General features: G+C 38.8%; 4 protein-coding genes and 1 long non-coding RNA gene across 5 annotated transcripts in view; 2 read left to right on the forward strand and 3 right to left on the reverse strand.

Moving 5' to 3' along the window:
- The window catches only part of LOC146469506 (uncharacterized), a 31,676-nt gene extending 25,978 nt beyond the window's left edge, over positions 1 to 5,698 (reverse strand). The window contains exon 1 of the long non-coding RNA XR_014867196.1: positions 5,466 to 5,698. This is a non-coding gene — a long non-coding RNA (uncharacterized LOC146469506). The remainder of the gene's footprint in view (positions 1 to 5,465) is intronic.
- On the reverse strand, positions 3,723 to 5,237 carry LOC146469511 (octopamine receptor beta-2R-like). Its single transcript, XM_085123134.1, has one exon. It carries the CDS (start codon positions 4,948 to 4,950, stop codon positions 4,021 to 4,023), a length of 930 nt encoding a protein of 309 aa, XP_084979260.1. The 5' UTR covers positions 4,951 to 5,237; the 3' UTR covers positions 3,723 to 4,020.
- Positions 5,699 to 12,057: 6,359 nt separating the features above from the next.
- Positions 12,058 to 14,923, forward strand: LOC146469512 (octopamine receptor beta-2R-like). Its single transcript, XM_085123136.1, has one exon. It carries the CDS (start codon positions 12,454 to 12,456, stop codon positions 13,372 to 13,374), a length of 921 nt encoding a protein of 306 aa, XP_084979262.1. The 5' UTR covers positions 12,058 to 12,453; the 3' UTR covers positions 13,375 to 14,923.
- Positions 14,924 to 19,190: 4,267 nt separating this feature from the next.
- LOC146469513 (RYamide receptor-like) lies at positions 19,191 to 22,248 on the forward strand. The gene has a single exon (XM_085123132.1). The coding sequence runs from the start codon at positions 19,884 to 19,886 to the stop codon at positions 20,973 to 20,975; it is 1,092 nt and encodes a 363-aa protein (XP_084979258.1). The 5' UTR covers positions 19,191 to 19,883; the 3' UTR covers positions 20,976 to 22,248.
- A 2,045-nt stretch (positions 22,249 to 24,293) lies between these two features.
- On the reverse strand, positions 24,294 to 26,157 carry LOC146469514 (pyroglutamylated RF-amide peptide receptor-like). Its single transcript, XM_085123129.1, has one exon. It carries the CDS (start codon positions 25,660 to 25,662, stop codon positions 24,481 to 24,483), a length of 1,182 nt encoding a protein of 393 aa, XP_084979255.1. The 5' UTR covers positions 25,663 to 26,157; the 3' UTR covers positions 24,294 to 24,480.
- Positions 26,158 to 26,409: the final 252 nt, after the last annotated feature.

Genomic DNA, 26,409 nt, shown 5'->3' on the forward strand with positions numbered 1-26,409 from the left:
AAATACGTATAAAAATTCTCAAACAATAAATTCAATTGAATACATTCGCAAATGACCAAAATAAAATAGCAATAATTTTAAATTATAACCATTACCGGTCCGCCTTGGACTTGTTTTTGTCTCAGAGCTGTCTGTTGACCGTTGGGTTCTTGATGTGCGGGTTTACGTATTCTCCGGTTTTATTCCGTTAGGCGAGGGGTACAGGCGATTATTCTTGTTTCGCCTGCATTTTTAAACTCGAAATGCGTTGTTTCGAAATGCATTTTTTTTAGACTCGAAAGCCACATTTATGCCATTTTGACCCAAACAACTTTGCAATTCACTGAACATTGCTCTCTACAAACTACAATATATCACATGCGGTATACTGCCGATATCTAGTTTTTATACCACCGCTCTTGGCAATATAATTTGAATTTCGGGAACTGCCCAGTCTGTCACCCAGAGTTTGTCTCAAGTACCGAATCTAATTATTAGAAATCGGCACTTGATAACCTCGGCGTTTTGATAAATTAAATCCGCCTAATTTAAATTAAGTTCTACACGCAGTTAAATTCGACCGGACCAGTCGGATAAAACCACTGAAGTGCGACTCCGATTCCAACGTGGAAGTTCCAACAAATACAAAATTATGATAAAATGCTGAGAATGTACAAAATCGCAGCATTTTAAACCGTACCCCCCCCCCCCCCCCCCCTCCTGCGTAAGCAACAGGAAAACTTTAAATCTTTATAACGACCCGTAAATATCAGAGGAATAATAAAGAGTTTTTTGTTTTCTGTTTTTTTTTCCCATAAATATTGGACCTTTGTATTTTGGCAATGATTTTCTAGACATTTTTGTCACTATCGGGAACCGCAAATTTGATATTCCAGTCATGTGTTAAAGACAGGTACGCCCTGGCAAATCTTATTAATGGCCTCTATTTCTCGCACGGTGTTTGCTCTTGCATAAAAGGTTCCTACAAATAAAAAAATAAATTATAAAATAACAAAAATGACAAAAATAAAATAAAATAATAATAATAATAATAATAATAATAATAATAATAATAATAATAATAATAATAATAACAATGTTGATGATGATGATGATGATAATAAACATCGTAGACGCTTCTTATATAATGAAAGCCTGGTCAGTAAGAATAAGATTATACATCACCCTGATCAGACATTGAGTTGTGTGCCAGTCAGATTTATAACTTATTAACTTATTATTATTCTGTAGTAATCTGTACCATATATTATCCTTCTTCTGTCATACATTTCAAACATTTTTCCATATAAGCAGAGGAAAGTACGCAAGATATTACATCGTATTTCACTGTCAGTGTGGGTTTCGTAAGTCGAGAAAGAGCCTGGACAACTGTGTTAAGAATCGAATGCCGCATTGATCGTTTTTCCGCGCAATTTTTTGGTGGGATTATAACTTGATTTATACTGAGAGGTAGCTATAGTCTCATTTCTCTAACATGTTTATTAATACAAAAAAGAGCAGTACTTTTTAAGGGAATGAGCCATAACCTAGACGTCTATGGTTTCATGCAAAAATAAAGAACGCTTCACATTGTAGCCGAGTAATTTACAGTGCAGGTGATCCCGTAAACGGCTCTCGAGCCCTCAATGGCCTCTCGTTGGCACATTGAAACGTAGCGTAAAACATCGCTGTATGTATGAATTTATCATTACTGAAAACAGTTAATTAAAAAAATCACCAAACAGCCTTTCAATTATTGAATTATTGTCCATCTGCTATATTAATTTTCTGTACTGTTTTTTTAACCGTCCATTCTTGACTAGAAGTGAATTTTGGATTTGCGGGTTGATTCACTTAAGGCAATTAAGGAGTTTAAGAAACGAGGACGGCAACGGTAACGAGAACGCCACAAAAAAATGGCCTTAACGAGCAAAAACAATGGCTTTGCACGTGCGTTTTAAATTTTGGTACTTTTCCTTGCCGTCCTCGGCAAAACAACAACGTGAAATGGCCAAATACATGTCCAGATTCAAGGTTTTGTGGAGAACGTGATGCTAACTTCTCGCCGAAATGTTTATACCTACAGTGAGTTGTATTTATAGCGCTGAAATAGAGTCGTAATTGTATGTAAAACGTTAAGACATTCCCGTTTGAAGAGAGATAACGAACATTTTGCTTTATCCTGCCAGTAGTATAACTGACGGTTAACTTTAATTTTTCAATTTACTTCCGTTACCCCCGATAGCCCTGATAGTGGCAGACATCAGACGGAAACCACCCAGGAGTTTCATCTCTTGCCATTTTATTATACATTCTCCGTGCATGTCGGAAATTTTCCAATGATTTCCGAAACTTACAGCTTGTTCCCATTCCTCTTGATATACGCCGACCGATCCTAAATTATTGAAAATGGCCGCGACTCGCAGAATAGACATGAAATATATTCATATTCAATTGCATTCAAACTAAAACAAAGGGAATCAATCCTTTGCTATGCCTTTTTTTTTTTTTTTTTTTTTTTTTTTCATAATTGATGCCAGGGCTGCCAGGGCCCCTGTGAGCAAGGATTGAATGTGCTACTGCGGAGCGTCTCAGATTTCAGATTCGTTGAGTCCATTTCGACTTGAAGAATTTTACTAAATTGTGAAGTGGTGATTGCGCGCATTGCAGTTTTCATGATGCTAAGTACTCATACCTCTCCATAATAATAAAGAAGGAAGCATTTGTGGCGTATAATTTTCTTTATCGTTCTTCACGTAGCCAAAACGCATCTCGGGGGCCGGGAGCGAATGGGAAGCGGCTGAATTCGGAGGCTATTCTTCACGCTAGTCTCACGAGAGAAGATTTCTCAGATTTCAGATTCGTTGAGTCCATTACGACTTGAAGAATTTAACTAAATTGTGAGAAGTGGTGATGGCGCGCATTGCAGTTTTCATGATGCTAAGTACCTACACCTCTCCATAATAATAAAGGAGAAAGCATTCGTGGCGTATAATTTTCTTGATTGTTCTTCACGCTAGTCTCATCACGAGAGAAGTAGTTAATTTTGCTGCGAAGTCCCGCATCGTCGAGTTATCATGATCTCGTACAGGGCGGCGACTCAAAACGATCCCTTCTGGGATTCGGTAAGGGAAAGCGCCCTAAATACGCATTGACATCTAATGACAAAGTAATATGAAATTGTGGTCTTATAAAACACGCGGGGAAGTAACGAGAACATACGAGAAGTGAAGCAAAAAACACGCAGTCTCAGTTGTGTGTTTTTTCTTGGCTTCTTGAGTGCTTTCGTCAACCTCGTGTGTGCTTTAGACACAAGACGGTTGAGGAGCCATTATTTATGTTTTTTTGATATATCTTTATTTACACTTGCAGAGAAAATTGTTTTAATTTGCAAATCAAATAGTTTGTTCTTATCTTCTTTACGGAATGGCGTGAAAGATACTGTTTTCTCCACAAATCTTTTAAGGGGGCTGAATGTCTTAAATAAAACCGGGCACTGCTTGAAGTATTCCTAGCTAGTAGTGGTTTGGTATAGCTTTACTAATTTTGATCGTAAAATGTCTTCTTTTGCTTGCGAAAGAAACGAATGTGCAAGAGAATGGTTTCATTTGCGGTGTTTATTAAAGCATTACTAATTACCCCGAGTACATAGCAGCGAGTCAATCCATCGTAAAGTACTCGAAACGAACTTTCCTTTTCACTGAGGGGCGAAGTGAACTTTTACTGCATTTTAATTATCATAAATCCTGGTTAAGGCTCTTCAATTTTCTTATGGAACTTTTATGTTGAGCGAAGGCCTTGGTGTACAATTCAGTGCACCTAACATTTACTCACTTCTTTACTTTTCCTCTAAAATTGCGAAGATTTTAATCTTGCTAAATATGGCTCAGGCATTGGGAAATTAAGTACCAACAATAATAAGTAAGAAATGAAGACTTATATAATCTACCGTTGATAGAAGATACCTAAACGAAACTAAGTAAAATGTAAATATCACGTAAACAGCATTAGTTTGGTCAGTTCTTGATAGACCGATACGCTTCAAATCACCCGTGTCAAGTCGTCGCGAATATTGCTTTTAATATTTGTTCTTTTTTGTTTACGAAAAAGCTTTTTCAATTCATTTTTAATGTCGGGCTTCAACAAAGCGTAAACCAAGGGATTCCCTGCCGAATTTGTAATGAGAAGAAAAGTAAGAATCCTGCTTGCGACCATAGATTCGTCGTGGGTAAAGGCAATCCTTAAGACTAAATAGTTTATGCCGACATGACATATCAAGAAAAACGTCGCTATAGCGATTAGGAAGAGTGCCGTACTATGCTTTTTGCGTCTGCAAGGAAGGACAGATTCCGTGGACGAGATCTGGTTTTGTTTTTCTTGTAGTTCTAGAGAATCAAAACGTCTTCTGGCAATTTCCATTGCAGAATCTTCCTTTGCTTTTTTCCAGGCGACATAAAGGATGCGAACCACGCCATATGTAAGTAGCACGCAGGCTAATATGTCAAACGCTGAGACTCCAATAAGCCGCAGAATTTTCCAAACAGTGAGCGAATTTGTGATATACATTCCCAGGGCCATGGATAATGAAATCACCAAAGGAATGAACCAGGCTATCAAAATTATTAACCCAGGGCGTCTGGAGGACATGCAGGTTATGTACCTGTATGGGTGAACGATGGCGGTGTAGCGATTCCAGGTCAAAGCACAAAGATTGGTCGCTGATGAGTGAAGGAAGAACCAGAAAAAGGCCATGTACACGTTCGAATCGCAGGTTGTTGTGCTGCTGCATAAATATCCAATGGGAAAAACAATAATTCCCACTGCACAGTCGGCCACTGCCAATGATAGGACAAACCAATTGGCTGAGGAATGTAGACGGCGTCTTCTAGTGATGAAAACAACTACAAAACCGTTTCCTAGAACCGTTAAGATGGAAAGTAACCAACCAAGAAAATTGAACCACACTTCCATTGCAAGATCAACCGTTTCCCAACGGCTGCCAAGTCAACCGTTTCCCAACGCTATTTATCAGCGTGATGGAAGTATTTTTCAAGGGAAGGAAGGGCCTTGACTATTCCAGTACCTGTAGCCAAAAATAAGAGTTACAGACGTTTCCTGTTGAGGTAATATGTCGACAGGAATTCACGCTTACGATAATCACACGGCTATATTTTCGTCCTCTTCGATTGTGTGTTTTGAAGTGTTTTACGTTGAGGCCTCTTGTGGCATTCAGATTGAATCTTTCCGGCAACGTCGACGTTGAACCCTTAATTCTGCTGCTTTTTTGACAGTGTCTCGGATATTGCGTTTGATTCTTACATTGCAAAGCTTTTTATCGTTCAATATTATATTGTTTCCTGTTTTGGGATTCAATAGATAATAAAGACGTCTTTATGACTGGTCATTAATAGCGCGCCAAAGATATAAAATATGCTAATATGATAACTCATTTCATAGTTGAGCGAATGTACAAAAAAAGTACTTACCTATTAACTTGTCTTACCTGTTCGGGCAGTGATTTCTATGCTACTTTTTCCGGATTATATTATCAGCTGTAATTCACCTTGTAACCTTATCGATGGACCGTAGCCGAATATTTTGACCATTAACCTTGACTCAGAATAGCCGACTTGAGTATTGGAACGAGTATTGGACACTGTTATATCGGACTTTACCTACCAGACGGTGCCTTTTGAAGACGTGTCTCTGGAATGTACAGTAGTTATGTTATTTATATATCCCACGGCTAAAAACACGTAACTGATTAATCGAATTATCAGCAATTAAGCCTTTTAATTACGGTTTAAGGGCTTCTTCAATTTGGGGGAAGGGTATGTTGATTTGAAAATAACACTTGGTTCTTAATATTACGTACAGCCTTGATCCTGACGAACTAAATTGTTTGAAGTAAATTCTGTTTTGTCAGAACGTTTGAACCAATTCGTGTCCATTGTAGCGCAACCAGTTCTGTCGGCAGGAACGTGCCTTGGTTTCTAGCTGACGTCGAGCTACCGCCATGCTGAACTTTAAAATTCGGAAATTAGGATACATTTTCATCCACATGTGATTGATTCGTTCTTACAAGCAGTGGCAAATGATTTCGTTTAGGTTTCCATGAAGTTGAATTAGACGTCTTAAAATGAAGACGAGTTTTTTTAATATTGTCTTCAGTTGAAGCAACTTAGAATGGCTCGGGCAGGACTGGTTTGAAGGTCTATCGCCTATTATGAGCCGGGCTGGCTCAGTTTTTCAAAATCCCGGCACAAATCAACATTGCGATTACAATCCAACCGAGCAAGTCCGGCTAGCTGAGAATGTTCCACGCAACTGCATTCACCGAGCTAACCAGGCCAGCAACTTTCCACGTCAACATTCCGCACTGCAAAAAACAAAAAACTGACTAAAAAAGTTGATACTGATTTTACTTTATATGGAACTTAAGGAGGTGAAAATTAATTTGGAAAAATGACGACCCATTCTCGTTTTTGGTGCTATTTTTCACAGGAAAAGTCTAAATTTAGCCACTTGCCAGGCTGGTTTAATTTGCCTCATGTAATACCAGGCTGATACTCATCTCGGCCAACCAAGCCAGCCCAGCGCATGTGATCGCCTCCTAAGAGACTACACAGACTCGTGATTTCTTCATTGGCGGGTTAAAATACGTTAATTATCACGATCTTTTCCCATCTGACTTCCACTAGCTCAGTCGGTTAGAGCCGACTACTTGATATTAGCCATTAATGACGTTTTAAGTGCAAATCTCACATCGAGGTGAAGAAAGTTTTTATTTGATTCTTGATATTCCACTGTTCCTTCTACAGGACAACCTTCAAGAGTCTTTTCAACCATCACAGCACTTTATCACTTCATTTCACTTGGTACAATTACAATTTGTCTTAACATTGAATTTTGACAGGTGTTTTGCTTGGCAAACTTGAAACTATTTTTGTTTGCACGCCCCGCAGTTATAATGTCAATGCAATGCTGTAATCAATTTTATTATTTTTGTTAGGCTGACAATTAATGTCACAGCAAACTAACTGGCTAAGTAGCTTTTGCAAATCGAAATACAATTGTCTTTCGATTGCTTTCCTAACTATGCTTGGGCAAAAAAAGAAATATCCTTTTATGCACTAGCTTTGATATGCAAACGTGGAAATAAGTACCTTCTTGAGCAAACGTAATTTATTTAGAAATTTGGGAAACTGAAATGTAAAAAGACTAGGCACGTTTTCTAGTGTTAAACACAACACCTTGTAAATAATTTCTTTAAATTGGAGGGCGCTTGGTGGCTATTTTAAATAAAATTGAAATACTTAAGGTAATAAGAATAAATTACATTGTCCGTGAAATGCTTATCGAACAAAAAAATATCCAATTAACATGTTATTAAATCGCCTCACGCGATCGCTACTAAACCAAATAAGCATGCCAAGACCTGCGTTCTCGTTTTACCAACACACTTGATAGGGTCTAACTATAGCTACTTCCTATTGTTCTAACTCACCGAAGCGAAATTTGACAAATGTGGGAAACTCGCTAAAATAGCCTCACTTTTCAGTCTTAAACTGGCCTTGTTTCGCGCCAAAATTCCCGTATCAGTTAGAAAACTGCTTGCGCTCGCGCCATTTTAGTACCTACAATAGTCGCCGCGCGTCAAATAACTGTATGGACTCACCTTTAGCAACGACGGCGGCACCAACAACGCCACTGTTGCCAATAGGCCTTATCACGGTTTTCAATGCCATTTCCACGAGTAGGCAAACAGGCTCGAAATAACAGTGTTTGTATGGAAATCCGATGTCAAATAATTTTCATAAAACATCGCTTCTGAAAAATTCATGAATTGGAAACTTTTGGCACTAGGAAAAGGATTTTAAGAAAAAAACAATTGGAGGGATGTAGCTGTGCCAGAAAGCGTCCAGTCGTGTTTTGAACTTTCCATACATTTGTCTGTTAGCGAACCAGCCGTGAACTGCTCTAAAAATAGCCCGCGGGAAAAAAAATACAGGGAAATGTATGGAAAGTTCAAATCACGACTGGACGCTTTCTGGCACAGCTACATCCCTCCAATTTTTTTCTTAAAATGCTTTCCCTAGTGCCTAAAGTTTCCAATTCATGAATTTTTCAGAAGCGATGTTTTATGAAAATTATTTGACATCGGATTTCCATACAAACACTGTTATTTTGAGCCTGTTTGCCTACTCGTCAAAATGGCGTCGAAAACCGTGATAAGGCCTATTTGGATCCTAGGTAATTCGCCGTTTTTGAACAAGTTTTGAACGAGTTGAAATAACCGCGAAGTGACACAAATACAATGAAGTTGTATTTTCTGTGACGTTTTCGTTGGCGTTGCTGCCGGCACTCCTTGATTTCCCTTTCTGTAATTCAGCTGTAATTTCACGATTTTCAGAGCGATAGGATGAAAGAAAAAGAAAGAACATTTGCCTCTGTTATTTGCCTTCTGCACGGGTCGGTGAACTATAACTGAGTTTGGCAAAAATTTATTACTAAATTACCAGTTGGTGACCGATATGAATCAAATTTCAGTTTCGCTTCTTGGATGGTAAGAGTGGAAGTAAAGGAAAGAGAAGCGAAGTTAAAAAAAAAAACTGATTGACTGCTCTCTCAAGCTAAACCCGATCGTTGCTCAAAACATTTCCGTGTAAAAAAAAGATCAGAAATCTAGAAATCCAGAAAATATAGTGTGACTGTAAGAGTCGGCCATCTTACAGATCCATGTAAGAGCAAACGTCTTTATAGTTGCCCTAAACATGAGCTTTTAACTATGTAGAAAGCTTCGAAGTTCAGTACTCACGAGATAACTACAACTCAATTTTTTGTAATGGCAAAATTTCGCTTGTGCAATCGCACGTGGTCTACAGATGTAAGGGAAAATTTACACACAAATCAGATGCGAGAAATTTTTGCTTTGATGGCGAAGAAAAAAGAAGAAATACCCTCTACCTCAGCCAATGAGCATTCACTATTTTTCACCTCTTCGCTGTAACGAAATTAAATTTGATATTACAGTATACCAATGAGAGTGAGAGAAGAGGAAAGGGAAAAAAACAGGACCAAATATGGGGGAGGGGAGGGTTTGATATCGCTGCAAAAGATGTCTTACCAAATTTAAGAAAAGAGGAGTCGACGGAGAGCAACATTTTTCCCCGTGATATTGTACACTACTCCAGGCGCGGATCCAGGATTTTGAAATGGGGGGTGAATTTTTGTAATAATGTAATTTTTTATAGAGCCAAAGCCTGGTTGAGGTGTTTGAGGTCTGTGCAGCCATAGTTAATAAAAGGCAATGGTTATGAAGCTTGACAAACTTTTTTGTTATATGTTTTTGTTAACATTTTTGGCCTTGACCGTGCACAGACCACAATAGATTTTGAAATGTGTAGGACTACTGACCAATAGAAACGTTCCTGTTAAGATATTCAACTGTAGTGTAAACATTAAAACAAAGGCTTGTGCACGGTCGCGGCCCGTCCAACATAAATTGCAGCACCATTGTTGTCATGGCAAGTTTCATAACCAGTCCCTCAATAAACTATGGTGCAGCGAAGAGCTCTCAAGGAGCTTATTAACGTTAACAACAAAGAAATTATTCTCAAAAAAGCAGATAAAGGCAGAACAACCGTCGTTATGAACGGAGAAAACAAAATCAATGACGGACAGAAACAATTGGATGATAGAAATAACTGTCAGCCACTAGACGAACCAATGGTTAGAGACACATCCCAGAGAGTTAAACACCTCATTAATGCCCTTCATCAAGCAGGGTGCATAGACGAAATGACGGTTAAATGGTTTAACTTAACACCAAATCCGCCTCGAAGCCCAGTGTTTTATACCCTCACAAAAATTCACAAACCGACATTAATCGGAAGTCAAGACCTATCATATCTGAGTGTGATGGCCCAACAGAACGCCTATCATCATTCGTAGACAAACTACTTCAGCCAATAGCACAAATACAGGACTCGTTTCTAAAAGATACGACACATTTCATAAGGTTTATTGAAAGCACTAGGGTGCCTAGAAACGCTTTTCTAGTCTCAATGGATGTCACTAGCCTTTACACGAATATCCCACAGGAGGACTGAAAGAATCACTATAGTATGCAACGCATACGAGAACTTTCATGCCAATAACCCTCCTATAGCTACAAATTTCCTCAGAGAAATGCTCAGACTTATACTGAAGGAGAACTCCTTCCAAACACACGGAACTGCCATGGGCACTAAAATGGCAGTAGCTTTTGCCAACATCTTTATGGCATCTATAGAAAATGAGATCTTAAGGCAGAGCGTTCACAAACCACTAATGTGGAGAAGATTCATTGACGATGTATTTTACTTGTGGGATACAAACAAAGAAGAAATAGAAAATTCATTGAGCAAGCAAATTCGTACCACCCTACCATAAAGTTTACCGCTGAAGTCTCACAATAAGAAACAACATTCTTGGATACAACAGTCTATAAGGGACAGAGATTCGAGAAAGAATCGATTCTCGACGTGCGCACACATTACAAACCTACTAAAACATTTCAGTACACAAACTACAACAGCTGCCACCCAGCAGGCACTTCTGAGGACAAACGCTTCTAAAGTAGTGTTTGACGAAAACGTTAAAAACTTTAAAACACGCCTGGTATCGAGAGCTTATCCTAGTAACCTGGTGGACAAAATCCTCTCCGAAGTTAACTTCGCAGAAAGGAAGAACGCTCTTACACAAAAACAGAAAGTGCACAAGAAAATTCTACCCTTCGTGACACAATTTCAACCATCACTGCCATGTTTGAAAAATATTCTAATGGACACTGAATGGCATTTAATACAAAACCAGCCGCTACTAAGAGAGATATACAACGAACCTCCCTTTATCTATTATAGAAAAGGGAAATTGCTTAAAGACATGCTTATTAAAGAAAAATTATAAAGGCTTTTATCAACACAATGGGCACACAGCGGGAGTCGTGTAGGTCTGTCAACCCCATTTCAACAGGCTCAAAATGAATAAATTGATTGGTAGAACCAGTCATCGCTAATGCACATTCTCCACCTCAATTAGAGAAATCAAATATTATTTCAATATTTGACGGATAAGGAAAAAAAAAAGGAAGGGGGCTCAAAAAAAAGGGGGGTGAAAATTCACCCATTTCACCTCCCCTGGATCCGCCCCTGTACTCTCGAATTGGAGGTACACTAATTAAATCCACTGCGACAAAAAATAATTTTTGTCTCAAAGGTGACTCCGTTCCATAATTAATGTTGACGTGGTGAAAGCAATTAGGCACATAGACAATCCAGAGACAGAATTATTTAAATAGAAGAAGACTATTGAATCGGTAGCTTTTGAAACCTTTAATCTCTAATATTTTAAACAAATTTATACGTCTTACTTTACATCACAAAAAATATCTACGCCTGCAAGCGCTGTAATTCGTTGCAGAAGAATTACAAATACCCAAAGAACAATCGACAATAAGTGTTGATTTAAAATATCCTTAAAATCACACGTTTTCAATATTCTCCGTTATAGTGATTCTGCATATAATTTCATTATTGCTTTAAAACTTTGGTATTAATAATACTTTGTATGTACATACGTAATTTCAAAACGTTTCTTTTCATAAACATCACACAGCAGGTGCCCTCATTATGAATTACGGCTAATGGAACAAGAGGATTAGAATAACAATACATGTCTGAACGTTTTAGGGTAGCTTAATGAAAGAGAACTGCAACCCATTTTGAGCTTTGAACTGCAAAAACTGCATTTTTCTGAACGGAATCAAATGTGAAATTTCCTTCTATCCAATCATATTGTTTAGCATCGGTTGGGTAATACAATTATGCTTTGAGCCGCATAACTTTAATTTCTTCAACTTGTAACCAAGACAAAGGGGCGGCAGGTTTGACAATTTCCTACTGCATCACAGCAAACCTTCGCCAAAATTAGGAGAATAATATTTTTCGGTGCGTAGGCTGTAATGTACCTGTTACGTAGTGTTTATTTTTACGAATTCAAAGACTTATGTTTAACCCACTCAGTGCCATTTTTAGTCTCATTAATTTTCGATGTACGAATGACTCGTTACTTACTACCCTGAGGATATTCTGCTATTTACGTCAGTTGCATGATTATTATTCATAGTTAACGTTGAGACGATAACAGGTTGACTTATTGAATTTAAAACTCATTAAAAAAGTTATTTTCGCTTGAGGATTTAAAGCCGTCTGATGCTACCGCGGGTAAGAGTAATTGGGAAAATATAATCAACTGGCAGACCAATTTTCAAAGTTTCACAGTGTTCGTGGTGAGCGTTAAGCAAAACCAGATCTTAAAAGCACATCGATCGCCAAGCTGACGTCCAATAATTGCTGGCTGGAACTTCCCGTCGTTTCAAATCGATACAAAAAAATTCGCAGATGACTTGAAATCCCAAGCATCCCAGTTGCAATGAAGGAATCATGGTTTAATTTGCTTGGTTGGTTTCTTTCTGTCATAACTGCCATGGGAAACGGCTTTCTAGTTTTCCTAATCGCCAAACGGCGCAGACTTCATTCCTCAGCGAATTGGCTCGTCCTCTCCTTGGCAGTAGCAGACTTTGGGGTCGGAGTTGCCGTTTTTCCCACTGGATATCTTTGTTTCGGCTCAACAGCCTGTAACTTGAGGATTTACATGGCCTTTTACTGGTTTTTTCTCCACTCATCGGCCACAAATCTTTGTGTTTTGACGTGGGATCGCTACACTGCCATCGTTCACCCTTTCAAGTACATAACAAGTATGACCGCCAGGCGGACGGGGATAGTTATTTTGCTAGCGTGGTTTATTCCTTTATCAATTTCATTGTACCTTGTCCTCGGAATGTACGCCACTGACTCGCTCACGGCTTGGAAGATTTTGCGACTAACTGGAGTCTCAGCTTTTGACATATTAGTTTGCACACTGCTTTTGTATGGCGTCGCCCGAATTTTGTTTGTCGCTCGGGCAAAGGCAAAACAAGAATCAATAGTGGGATCTATTTTGACAAAACTTGAAGAATCCACTGATTTAGGTGATCAACGAAACTCATCGTCGACAGAATCTGTTTTAACAAAAAGATGTAAGAAGCACAATGCAGCGCTCTTCCTAATTGCCATAGTGACATTTTTCTTGGGATGTCATGTAGGAATAAACTATTTGATTCTTTTCATTATGTTTTCTAGTCATGTGCCCGAGATAAATGGTCAGATTCTTACATTACTCCTGATCATAAATTCAGCAGCTAATCCTTTGGTTTATGCACTTTTGAAAACGGACATTAAAAGTGAATTAGACCAGCTTGTTTCTAGAGTTAAACAGAGACAATTTAGCCGTCAATATGATAGCGAGGTGTAAACTCATTTCTTATCAGCGTGCCTTTTGTTTTCTGCCCCAGTGTCAAGCCATGTTTTTTACTTAACTTTGCTTGTAACTTTTTCAAGAAAGCAATATGCATGGCATGTAATTTTATTTCGCCCTTTATTCAAAGGGTGTACATAATTTGTGATCATACTGTCTTGCCAGTAAAAAAAAACACTTTGTTTACAATTAACTTTGTCGGATCAAAGCTTAAAGCTTAATTAAAGACATTTTTAAAGAGGCTGCCGCCTCATCCACTTGATATCCTAACATTTCTTTCATCCAAATGGCTCGCCATCGTATATCTTCACTAGAAGGACGAGGCATAGCTGATTTTGATGAACATATTCATAAAAAAAATCCACAGAATCTTGAGGTCTTGTCGTACAGTTTAAATATACTTTGATCCGACAACGTTAATTGAAATAGCTGTATACTCTGGAAACCTTTAGATATAGTTTACCGCGTGACGCGATTTCAAAACTAACAATTAAATGTTAAAACATATTTTCTAGAGAATAACTTAATCCAAGAAACAAACCATTATTGTGAGAGCTTTTTGATGTAAATCCTCATAAGTCCACCCTCTTACGGTGTAAATCGTTATCGCATTTAGTATTTGTTTTAGGGGCGGTATCTCATTTTGCTACTGCGCAAATGTTCTGAGCATCTTGTGATGGTCCGAAAAACTGGGCTACAGATGAATTACAATTGGGTAATGTGGGTTTACTTTTTGTGTTGGCAGTAGGAAATCCAAGGACCGAGAAAAAAGCATTTGTTTACAAAAACTCTGATAGTAGCATTCGAGATGTAATCTTTTACATGAACCGTCTAATGTTTTTGGGAGCGATTACGGCTTTATTTGATCGGCTTTAAAAGCTTCATGCATTTCTAACAGTAGGGTGCCATCAAATATACATTGAAACCTTTCTAGTTAATTTTGATATCTTTAAATGTATTTTAAGGTTTTCATTAAAGTCGAAAAGCCTGTCTGGAGGGTTTGTCTTGTCAAGTACGAGGGTGCATCTTTCTACGATTAATAAAGAACAAGGGAGTGATCTGCTATTAGCGAAAACGAAACGTATTTCTAGAAACCTTTCGACATTTGGACTAGCGCAACTGGCTTTGGTTATTAAAAGCAATAGTCCTATCTAAAACATTTTAATGCTTTAAAATAAATTATCTCATAGCAGAGCCATGGCTTGCGCAGTGATGGCAACACTCGGCTGAAAGCTGAATTAACGTGGTTAAAATCATTGATATGCTTTTATCTCGGTCCTTGGGTTTCCTACTGCTAACACAAAAACTAAACCCACATTACCAAATTGTAATTCAATCTGTACGTGAAGTACCCTTTTGGAAAGCCTGCGGGAGAGCAGCAAAAAACCTTTAAGTATTTTAAACATCGGGCGTAAAAAAAGGCAATTTTTCTCCGTCTTCATCATGAGAGATCATGTCAGATGGCAGTGTACATGCATACTTCAGTGCGGTACGCTCGCTCTTGCCCGAGAAAAGATTTTACTCTTGTAATATCAACGATTATTCCCGTTGCATGCAGATCCGTGAGAATTTCTAAAAAACGTAAACATGGCCATTTTGATAATTTTGTCGTTCTCTAGACATAAAGGATCTATTATAGGGGCCGGTCGTACATTCCGTAAACCGCCATATTTTGTTCCTTCGAAACCGCAAACCGCTTTCGTTTTCTTCTAAAAACCGACACCGCCCTACAGGTTGAAGGATTATCCTCATAACCGATATTTGAACAGCACGTAGCAAATTCTTTGCGGTATGTTAGCTCAATAATCGTATTTCTCCTCACAAAGACCACAAGATCTTAAGAACAGAACAAATTGTTTCTATAACTCCATTCAGTAACCAGCGAACAAAAAGGTTTTGAAGTCTGATGGGCTGTTCACAAACGCAAAGATTGCTCGAGATGTTTATAACGAATTGTAAAAGTACAAGTTTTTAGGGCTGCGTGTGTTGTCTGCTCTTATGTAGTCGTTCTAACATGGATTTACGGCAAAACAAGCTTGTGAAATTTACGTTACCTTTACCATGGAATGATCTCAACCCAGGACGGAGGCCTTCTGATATGCGCCAGGGATCTAGCAAGCCGATCCAGCAGTGTAGATTGGAGACCATTGGATGCTATTTTTGTGTTCAGGGCCTCACAATACTTCCCACTCTAATGCCGCTGTTCTTAAGTATCATTCTCACGATGTAGTCGCTTGTGACGAGAATGGGCATGTTTCAAGTCATTTTCAGGCGATGAGGTCGGATGGTAGCACGATGCTTCCCTGTGGTTTGGTTAGTTTTTAAGACTGAATTGTTTTAAATTCAGTCGTTATGTGGTGAAATGAATTCCCTCGCTCACTTTGGTGGTTGGTTGGTTGGTTGGTCGATCAGTCGTGAACATTTTTTTTGTAATATTACAGGCCAGTTAAAAGGATCTGTGTATACGTTAGCAGTGGTTTTGTCGTGGAGCTCACACTCCATCGTAGTCAGGTTGTGCGTCTCTCACTGGAAAGTCTTCAGGCAACTTCCACTACACCACACAGTTGCATAGAAAGTATGAAAACGTCCGTCGTAGCTCACAGACGCTTTTGATGGGACATTTTCATCGTCGCTGCTCCGTTGCATGGGTTGGACACATTGCTGACAGTCAACTATTGTACAAATCTCCCATTGAAACGAATCGTCCTTCCAAACCTAGATCGGCGTCCAATAAGGAAAGAGCTTCAGGAGCCAACTGCGGTTCATCATAGCTGTTGGTCCTTGTGTCATCCTCAACGCCATCATTCTCTACACTTTCGTCGGAGTCAAACTCAATGTTTTCATCTTCGTCCTGACTTTCACCACTACTATCTTCAGAATTTGATTCGACCGGCTAAAGTGGAGCGTCTGAATCATCGTGGATACCATCGCGGCGCAGCATCACTCTTTGAACAGGCAGATTGGTTTCATAACAAGCAGATGGCAATGTTCCTGCCTTCGCCATAGTCGTTTCCTGGCGCACAGACCTCTGTCTGACAGCTCTGCCGTAAACATTTGCAAATTCGGTCAACTTCTGGCAGCCATCTAAGCTCAGCTCACGAGCAGGAAGAGGTTTCATTGTAGGCATTTCTTGAAACTGGTTCGAACCTTCTGGCAGCGGATACCAGCTTCGAGGATGAGTAAAGTAGAATACACTCCATGCTGACAATCTCTTCACATTCTCTTTAGCGCAGTTTCCAAGTAAGCGACAATACTGCAACATGGACATGACGTCACTTTTGACATGAGTCGTTGAATGAAAGTGTTCGACGTCTAGGGTCATACAGCTTAGCAAGTTGGTCTCATGGTAATTGAATTGCTTTGTAACCTCGTTTAGACGGTTCAACCCCCATTCAACCAGACGAACTGAGTTAATAGTTTTTCCAGCAACATTTCCTTGAGGACCATTTTAAGTTTTAGGGAGATGAGTATTTATGGCATGGTAAATGGCCTGCTTGTTTTGTTACATCAAATAACCTCCCCACCCCTCCCCACATGGCCGGGGACACAGAGGGAAGCCCTGACTGACTTGGGTACATGTAATCCAACACTGAGGTGACAGTCACTGTTGCAATCATTGTGACATTTCCAGGAGCTGGCTGCGCTTTTCTCAGGCACTACACTAGTATTAATTTCTTATTTACAATTGTTGTTTAATTGCAAAGTGCATTATGAAAGTGTCTCTAAACCTCTTTGTTTTCACATTCGGGATTGAAAACATACGCCTAGTCCTAAAATTACATCTCCCACTGTCATTGTGCGGGGGCAGCAGGCTAGCTAGTTTATGTGGCTGCCTTTTTATTAGCTCCTTTAAACTCCTTAAAATTTTACTTTTTTACCTTTTTTATAAGGGATTATCTGATATCCAAAGTGAGACAATTTTATCACAAAGTACGAAAAGATTTATTACAAAGTGTGACACGTATTACAAAGTTCGACGATTATTCCAAAGTGTAACACAGAGAAGGATTAGCTCACCACGACTCTTTCAGTATCCTGGGCCGAGTTGTTCAAAGCCCGATTAAGCTAATCCTGGGTTAACGTAAACATGGATTCAAGTATATTTACTTATCCGTAAGGATTCGTCCAAAAGATTTTTGTCCCTCAGCTTTGTCTTAGACTTTTCTTTACCATTCGATTAAAGTGACCCTTTAAAATCGTCTTTAATGAGCAAGTTGAAAATCTCGATTAACTTTTAATCGTACCGCATTAGCGTTAATCAATAGGCTTTCGAACAACCCGGCCTAGATCCTTAAACGTATGCAGGACCATGTTAGCGTAAACCTTTCAATGATCCGTCATAACGTAGGTCTCCCCGTAAAACAATGACATTAAATAGAGTATTCTACCAGTGTGTGGAAAGTGATGGGTTTAACTGAGTGGCCGTTACCTTCTTCCATGACCAAGCTTTTATTTTATTCCATTCTATTTTGTATATGTAATCGCATGAGGCCGAGTAGAATTAAGGTTTAATTTTCACGCGTATTTTCAAAGTTAAAAAAATTATATTTGAGTTTGGAAATACAAGTGATATTAATCCCTTATTCTACGAGGACTCATTGCGATTACGTGATTATAACATAGCGGGCAAAATTTTCTTAATTGAAATTATCGAGGAACTTCGAAAACAGTCAGCCCTGACAAACATCTGTTTCTTAGCGTACTAAACAGACAAAACAAAAAACGTTTAATTGTTATATACATGCAATTAGGAGAAAATACAAGTTTAATTTATGGGCAAACGAACAACAATTAAACCAAATGTTAGGCATCAACTGAATCATTTTGATTCACTTACTCTACCGCTTGAAAATAGCACGAACACAGATCGATAAAAATAACAAACCGTGGGTCCAAAGAAGGAACTTGCAGAGTTATTTCTTGCACTGAATTAAGATCTGCCCCTTCCTCCCATCAAAAGGGCACTGTTATTATTGTTTGGTTATCGTTCGTTGGAAGAATCGAAGCCGTAGCATGGTGAAAGCACTTGGTCGCGGCCATGAATGTTTTCAGTTTTTCAACCAAACAAATCCGATCAAGTTTTTAACATTTTACACAAATAACCTCTTGCTGTGTCTTGCAAGAAACGAAAGTTCACCTTAAAGAAGATCCTTTGTAGCTGTAGCACTTGATTTCTAATTATTTTTGGCACAAACACTGCGGCTTAAAAAGTCAAATTCTAAAAAGCCTGAAAGAAGTCACTGTTGTCGCGGCACAAAATGAGGAAACCAACAGAATGTATAAATGGCGTCTTCAGCCAATCACAAGCAAGTATTTTTGCTGGTCGACCAATCAGGAGTAAGTAATTTTGCGCTCGGTGAAAAGAAAATTAAGAAAAAATGCTCTCTGTTTCGACCAATCAGCATTCAGTAATTTTGCCCTCTGTGTTATAAATTCTAAACAAAATATCTTGCCCCCGCAAAATGGAATTTTTTAACGCAATTTTACCCGCCAATTGATAAAAGCAGAATACAAAATGTCCTTTTTTTGGCCTTTTAACATAAATCCTCAATAGAATACCAACGTTACCATAATTATGATGAGCTGATCGCCAAAAGAGTACCTTCTAACTAAGGAATTTATTTTGGCACCAGAGCGATTTTAATAATTAATAAGCAATGTCATTAGCTTAAAATTACATCGTCCCATCTGCACCAAGGCTTTTGAACGTGATTGCTGTCACTTAATTGCTTCCCCTTTTCCCACTCGTAATGAAAAAGCGGATATTAATTATTCAGGAAGACCTTGTGTCAAGAAATATCTGAGATAACCCGAATGAAAGGATGAACAAATTGAGTCGCTAAGGTGTTTACTCGCTAGGGCAAATATTTTGCCGGTATTCTCAACACCCAAAGCAATGCAGTGGCCCAGGCATTACTTTTTCAAACACATTGTTATTGTTCCCGTATGTTTAACTTTCAGATTTGGATAGCAAGTGCTATTTTTAATTCGGCTCTGTGGTAAACTTGCTTGACAAAAGGATTTACGTTCTTGTCAAATTAAAAGAGGAGATATGACACTTGACTAAATACAATTTCAAACTTGCACGTAATTAGAATGGTCAAAAAAAGTCATTATGGGAATTACTTTTTTGCTAACTAAACTGCGTCACAGTGAAGGAAAAAGTTTTAACTGACACCAAGCATGCATCAGTTGAGATAAAGAAGAATCTGTGCTTTTAAAGTACCTTTTCAAGAAAAACATTCTGAGTGGAAAACGGCCATTCGTGGTAGGTTTACATATGATTTAATTGTAATTCGAAATTGTTAGCATTCAGCGAAACCAATATTTGTTCTTTTCAACAAACGAATTGACAGCCAAATAGCATCTATCCTTTATAGTTACCCCGTGTAGTTACAGTTTGCCACACAATTATTGATTCCAACTTGAACTGAACACCACCGTCGAGAAGTGAAAGAAAAGTGATTTCTTTGAATAAACAAGTGAGAAACAACTCGGTAGCCTAGATGGAAAACCTCAGTTCGACAACAAACAGTACCCAAGCGGTAGCGTCCTGTTCTGGTAACTCCACTGCAGAAATAGTGGCTAAGACCTTTGCGTACGCGATAATCATCATTGTTGCGCTAACGGGGAACTCTCTCATCGGAGCCATTGTATTCAAGACGAAGTCCATGAGAAGAACCATCAACTATCTCATAGTGAACATGGCCATATCCGACCTCATCCTCCCAATTTTTGCATTCCCACGGATTCTCACAGATTTGTTCGTTGGTTATTGGCTCATAGATGGTCCTCTTGGCCTGGCGCTCTGCAAAATGGTTTACTTCTTGCAAGATGTCTCTACTGCTGTGTCTATCCAGAGCCTGGTCTTGATAGCCGTCGATCGATTTGGTGCTGTTGTTTTCCCGTTCCGTCGTCCATTTGTCAGCTCCAAACTTTGCCCCTACTTCATTTTGGCCACTTGGATCGTGGCTATGGCCTTACACTGCCCGTACTTCTTCGCCCGTAAAATTATCGTGATAAGAGGAAAAACTGTCTGTAGGCTTCAGTGGAATGAAGCATTTGGCCCGTCCTCTTCACTGGAAAATTACTACGTGTCCCTGTTCCTTGTTCTGGCCGTCATACCCTTCGCCCTGATGACAATAGTTTATTCTATCATCATTTTCAAGCTCAAATCTCAAAAGATGCCTGGTGGTGAATCAGTGAATGCTAAAGAACAGGAAAAACGAGCAAAAAGGGAAAGGAACGTCCTCAACATGGCAATTGCCATTGTTTTAGGTTTCGCATTATGCTGGGCACCATTTAATGTTTACGCGTTTTTGAATTTTTTTGTGTGGGACAAGCGTCCCACAAGCTGTAGTTTACAGGCCTTCTCCTTCCTCGCCAAGTTTATGGCTTATGCAAATTGCGCCATAAATCCATGCATCTGTTTCATTTTCAGCGGCAATTACCGCCAAGGTCTTAAGAGTATATTTGGCTGTTGTTCGCAGAAATGTGATTGTTCTTGCTTTTATGTAATGCGCAGCGATTCATGGAATGTTCAGAGTCCGTCATCAAAGGAAGATGAGCAAAACGTTACTTTGGCTACTCTTGCTTAGCTTTTGAACTCCCACTGAATAATAAAAAAAAGGTAACTACGTTTTGGAAATTCGGTCAAAGAAGGAAAACACAGACGTAAGCAATACCAAACATTTCATTTCAAAGTTTTCATTGTTATGGCCACAAATGTTCCAATGTTTGAAAGTTAGAAGTATCCTGTAATTAACAGCACTGACCACCGGAACGCGTTTCTTTGCATAGGCAAAATCAAAGGGTAGGACCCATTGACAGGAATTGGCCTTCACTGTAAGACAGATATGTGTGATGCTCAGGGAATAAAAACGTTAACTTTAAGCGTTTTTCCTGTATTAAAAAAATAGTATAAATTATGAAATCGCAGATGAGCGCACCTTCTGTAAATATTTAATGTACAAATTCCTTGTACTGACATATGCATTGTCAAATGATTTGCAATCTCGTTCGCTTCCTATACCGGCGCCATTTGTTGTTTAAATATTATCTTTTTATTTGACAGCTGTCATTTTCCATACAAGTATTTAATTAAAAATGTAACTTGAATTACTTCAGTCGCGTCATTCAGTGTTCGAATATCAGTACAAAATTTTGTGTTATTCAGGATCAATGAGAAACTCAACACCCACTACCGAAAAAAGGAGATTAAAAACAAAACCATGTAAATATACGTTTTCAAAACACTGAACAACAGGGAGCTCTAATGGAAACCAATGGTCACGACATCCGCTTAGGTGAATTAAGTGCACTGTCAGTAGGATGTCATCCACATGCTCAATCGTCAGAGCTACTATGCACGGCATAATAAACTGAGAACCACAGGAAAGAAAAGCTCAGTAGTTTTGATTTAAATGGTCAAACCTTACGATTTTACCCAGAGACCAAAATAAGTTGTAGTATAATACTTTTGGTGCGGTCGATTGACCCTATTTCGGAATAGGAATACAGGCAGTGAACGTTTTAGCAGAACAATAAATAGTATTAATGCAGGAAAGTAAGATTTCCTAATCTAGGTTTTATTGTAATGTCAAAGCAAAGCAGTCAAAGCATTTTAAGTAGACACTAGAATCTACTTATTTGCATACATGTAATAAATAAAACAAATGTAAATGCTTCGGTTAACTGGCTGCTTTGAAAATATTAAAAAAAAATCCAAGCCTTGCATTGAGTCACGAGTAAATGTCTTCGTGTTTCTTTAACTAAAACCTGTTATCCTGCGTAGCTGGTGGTATTGCCGGCGCGCGAATATAGGGGTTTTGCGCCATGAGCGGCATAAGCCGGACAAAGAGCTGCGTCGCCCACGACAAAATGCTATTAAAATCGCTTCTTCTCCATTCCCCTCCCTGCTTCACTGCTTGTTAGTTCTGCGTCTCCGTCGCCCAAACTTCGCCTTTACCCAACATTTCGCCAGCTACCGATTGATACAATTAAAAAAAAGTTTCACGAGCGTGCTTTGATGTGAGGTGATGCATAACCTGCAACGAGCTTGAATAGAATAATCGTTCTATTAAAAATAACCAAGAAACATTGCAGAAATATTGACGAGAAGACGATTTAATGGCCGTTGTGGACATGGTTGATAGTGGCTTAAGGCCAATCAAGATTATCGAAATGCATTATCCAATAATCCGATTTTTAATACACCAGATTAATACAATCAATATTGGATAGCAAAGTTCTAATTCTACAGGGAAAAACAGATTAATCAGAAGATACAACTCACTTTAGAGTGGTTTGTCCTTGTTATTATTGTTGTTATTTTTTGTTTGTTTGTTTGTTTGTTTTGAAAAGTGAACTATATAAATACCATAGTGATACAGGAACTGTGGATGAAAGATTTAACAGATAAGAGACCATTGCAGCTTGTTACTTAGGCGTCCATCACATACTAAAAAGAAGTAGCATTTCTAAACAAAACGAAGCGAGGGACGAAAACGCGTACATCTTGTTATCTTTCGTTCGTTCGTTTGTTCGTTCCTTCTTTCGTTCGTTCGTTCGTTCGTTCGTTCACTCACTCACTCACTCACTCACTCACTCACTCATTCACTCACTCACTCATCCATTCATTCATTCATTCATTCATTCATTCATTCATTCATTCATTCATTCATTCATTCATTCATTCATTCATTCATTCATTCATTCATTCATTCATTCATTCATTCATTCATTCATTCATTCATTCATTCATTCATTCATTCATTCATTTGCGATTTAGTTATCAGCTACATTGTGTTGCAATATTTATTGTAACACATTAAAATGCAATAATAGTCGATACACATCCGGGAATTTTTTCTCTGGCCTGTTGAAGTGGCCATAAATAAACAAGCGCTGCGGGCATGGTTTGTTGGCCACAATTTTGCAGAAAAAAACAACGTTTTTGTGTTTCCTTTGAAACATGAGCACAATACGACAATGGACGAGCCCTTGTCTGAGTTTTTCCACTACCCTTTCCAGCCTACAAATAACTCTTTCTGAGAACAAGCATGCTATGAATTCAATATGTGCACTGAACGAAATCAGTGCAAGCACGATAAGCCAACTGAAAAACACTTTCAACAGACATAGTTTCTTTTGTGAATAAATTTCCCCGAAAATTCATTTCCGCTGAAATTTGGGCAAATATTTGCCATAGTCACTAAGGTCATGAATGCATTGAAAGTAATGAAAGATTTTAAAAAATTGACATATTTCAATCTTGCTGTAAACTTTGTGCTAATAAACTGATTGACATCGCTGACTGACATTACTTGGGACCACTCAGTATCGATTCATTTTTCGCATAATCGCGTTCGATTAACTCTCTGCTATTTCGCTCTTTTAGCCATCAGAATATTTTTGTTTTCCGGGGGCTTTTTCAGTTATGGGTGACGGATCTGGTATGTTTATGAGTACGTTTGAATGTTTCAATATTAAAAACCGTTAGGACTTGGCCTCCCGCAAATCGTTACGTTCCAGGAGTTTTCCATTGTAATATATATTTTTAGAGACAGGGAATTAAATGTCGATGAAATAGAGAATAAAATTAAACGGATATTTGGTAATTAACATTTAGAATTGGACCCAAATTAGTTGGCGTTGCACTGCAAAATAGATGCATGCACTTTTGAATGTGCAAATGGCGATCTAAACTGAAGTGTATATATTTGTCTTTTTCGCTCTTTAAACAAGCTTTGATCATCGCATCGCATCATAAAACTATCCAGGCCTTTTCACTTTTTCTGCATCATCCTGATTGCGGGAGAGGGGGAGGAAGGAAGGGGGGTGGGGGGAGGGGGCTTAGTTAATTCACTTATTTGACAAGAGAAAATAGACCATTTAAGCATGAATGTGTTCTCTGTATTTATTTCAAGAAATTAAATTTAGAACAAACACCTGTTAGAAGACATATTCGCTGTTTAATCCGATAATTTTTTAAGTGCGACATTCAAACCTGAAGCTCTTCGTTACTACTTTACTTAATGCATGGTATGTACTACATGTTTAAAGCCTGACAATTCCCTCTTTCCAATTAGCTAGTCTAAATAATCACAACACCTCCTCTGCGATCGTGGCCTGACTTTCGTATCTTAATCTTCTGGATGAGACCATCCGAATCTCTGCGGCCTTGGGTTCTGAGCTGCACGCTTTGTCACCAGAAATCGACGTCAGATCAAACGTTTCTCGGCGTGCATTTAACCTGCTTCCAGCACTCCGAATGCTCGTATGCAGGATTGAGCCAGTAATGGCATTTCGCAGAGTGCGACGATAGTGTTCGACAAACGCAAAGTACACGCAGGGATTGATGGCAGTGTTTGTGTAAGCAAGGAAGAGGGCAGCAAATCGGAAACTGGTTAAAACGCAGGACGGAACATTCCAATTCCAAACAAATATTACAATAAAGTTATAAATGTTTAATGGCGCCCAGCAAATGGCGAACACGGCCACAATGGTCAAAGCCATCTTCAGCACGTTTCTGTTCATTTTGTCGCGGAACGCTCCACCTCGAGCGGCGTGCCTCAAAGAGTTTCTTTCTCTCACCAGGGTCCATATTATGACAGTGTATACCAAAGACAACAAAGTAAACGGAATCAGGATCAGAAAGATCACGAGAAACGTGACGTAAATTTTGCTCGTCTTTGGCTCCTCGAACGCAGGTTCCCATGATGGTACGCAATACGCCCCGATGCCGTTATCGATTACTCTGAACATGTAGAAGTAAGGCGCATGGATTGCGGCACCAACAATCCACGTTGACACGATCAATGCTACACGGAATCTAGATGTGACCATTTTAACGCGAAGAGGAAATACGACAGCCACAAGTCTTTCAAACGCTATTAGAACAACCGTCTGAAGAGAGACGGCAGTGGCTAAATCTTGTATGAAGAGGACTGCCTTGCATGATATCTGCCCTGCCAAGCCTGTTAAAAGCCACTTCCCATCGGCGTCTGTTATAATTTCCACGATTTTTCTTGGAATTACAAAGACTGGAATGAACAAATCTGACACGACCATGTTTAAAATGAGAAAATTGACGCTTCTTTGCACATGTTTGCTTTTACGGACCACATACAGCACTAGTAAATTCCCTGAAAAAGCAACGACGAATATCAAAATGTACGCGGTAACTTTGCCGATCTTTTCAGCGGTCGTTGCGACATGTGGTACGCATCCCACATTGACCATCGATTCACCTGTCTGGTTGCTGGAATTAAAATTGTCGACCATTTTAAATTGCTAAATTTTTCTTAATTAAAGCTTCCCAAAAGTGTTGCACGGCCGGGAAAGAAGACGAAAATCACCTTGAAAGAAAAGTTTCAATTTCCTTTCTTCTTCTTTTGACCTGTCTGACTCGCTGTAATCCGATACTGAATATCAAGACGTTTCCCGCAAATTTGCATCCCGTGTATGTTTGTCCGTACTTCACAGGTAAATTCAAATTCTCTGTCACGAGGCTTAAATGAATTTCGCTAGTTTATCGGCAGCACATGGCAAATATTTCCTCACCAGATTTCCGTTCTGTGTTCGAGGACAGCAAACTGCAGATCGTTCAATGTCAAGAGTTTTATACAATGACTGCCACTCAGTAACATATAATAAGAGCCAGAATCCACTTTATCATCTGTACAAATAAAATCACATATTGATGTCAGCAATATTATTATGAATGCAATATTTTGTCAACTTTGACAAACAACTTAAACTTCAGGAAAGCTCGATAAGTACAACCATAGTTATAATACGGTTTGGCATCTACACATGTCATATTTCACATTTACGATATCGGATTTATTTCGACCAATTTACTTCAAGAGGGCAATATCGCCAAATATCAAACAAGGAAACAAATGAATGTTGAAAACCGGCAAAGAACGTTGTTGACAATTATCGAACGCTGTATATGAAACGAAAAAAAAAAACGTCTTCTAGTAATTGAATACATTTGCAATAAAAGCGAAAGTTCCATTTTTAGAA

This window comes from Pavona decussata, unplaced genomic scaffold, assembly GCF_977016875.1.
Source record: "Pavona decussata unplaced genomic scaffold, jaPavDecu1.1 SCAFFOLD_122, whole genome shotgun sequence".
NCBI classification, from domain to species: Eukaryota; Metazoa; Cnidaria; class Anthozoa; order Scleractinia; family Agariciidae; genus Pavona; species Pavona decussata.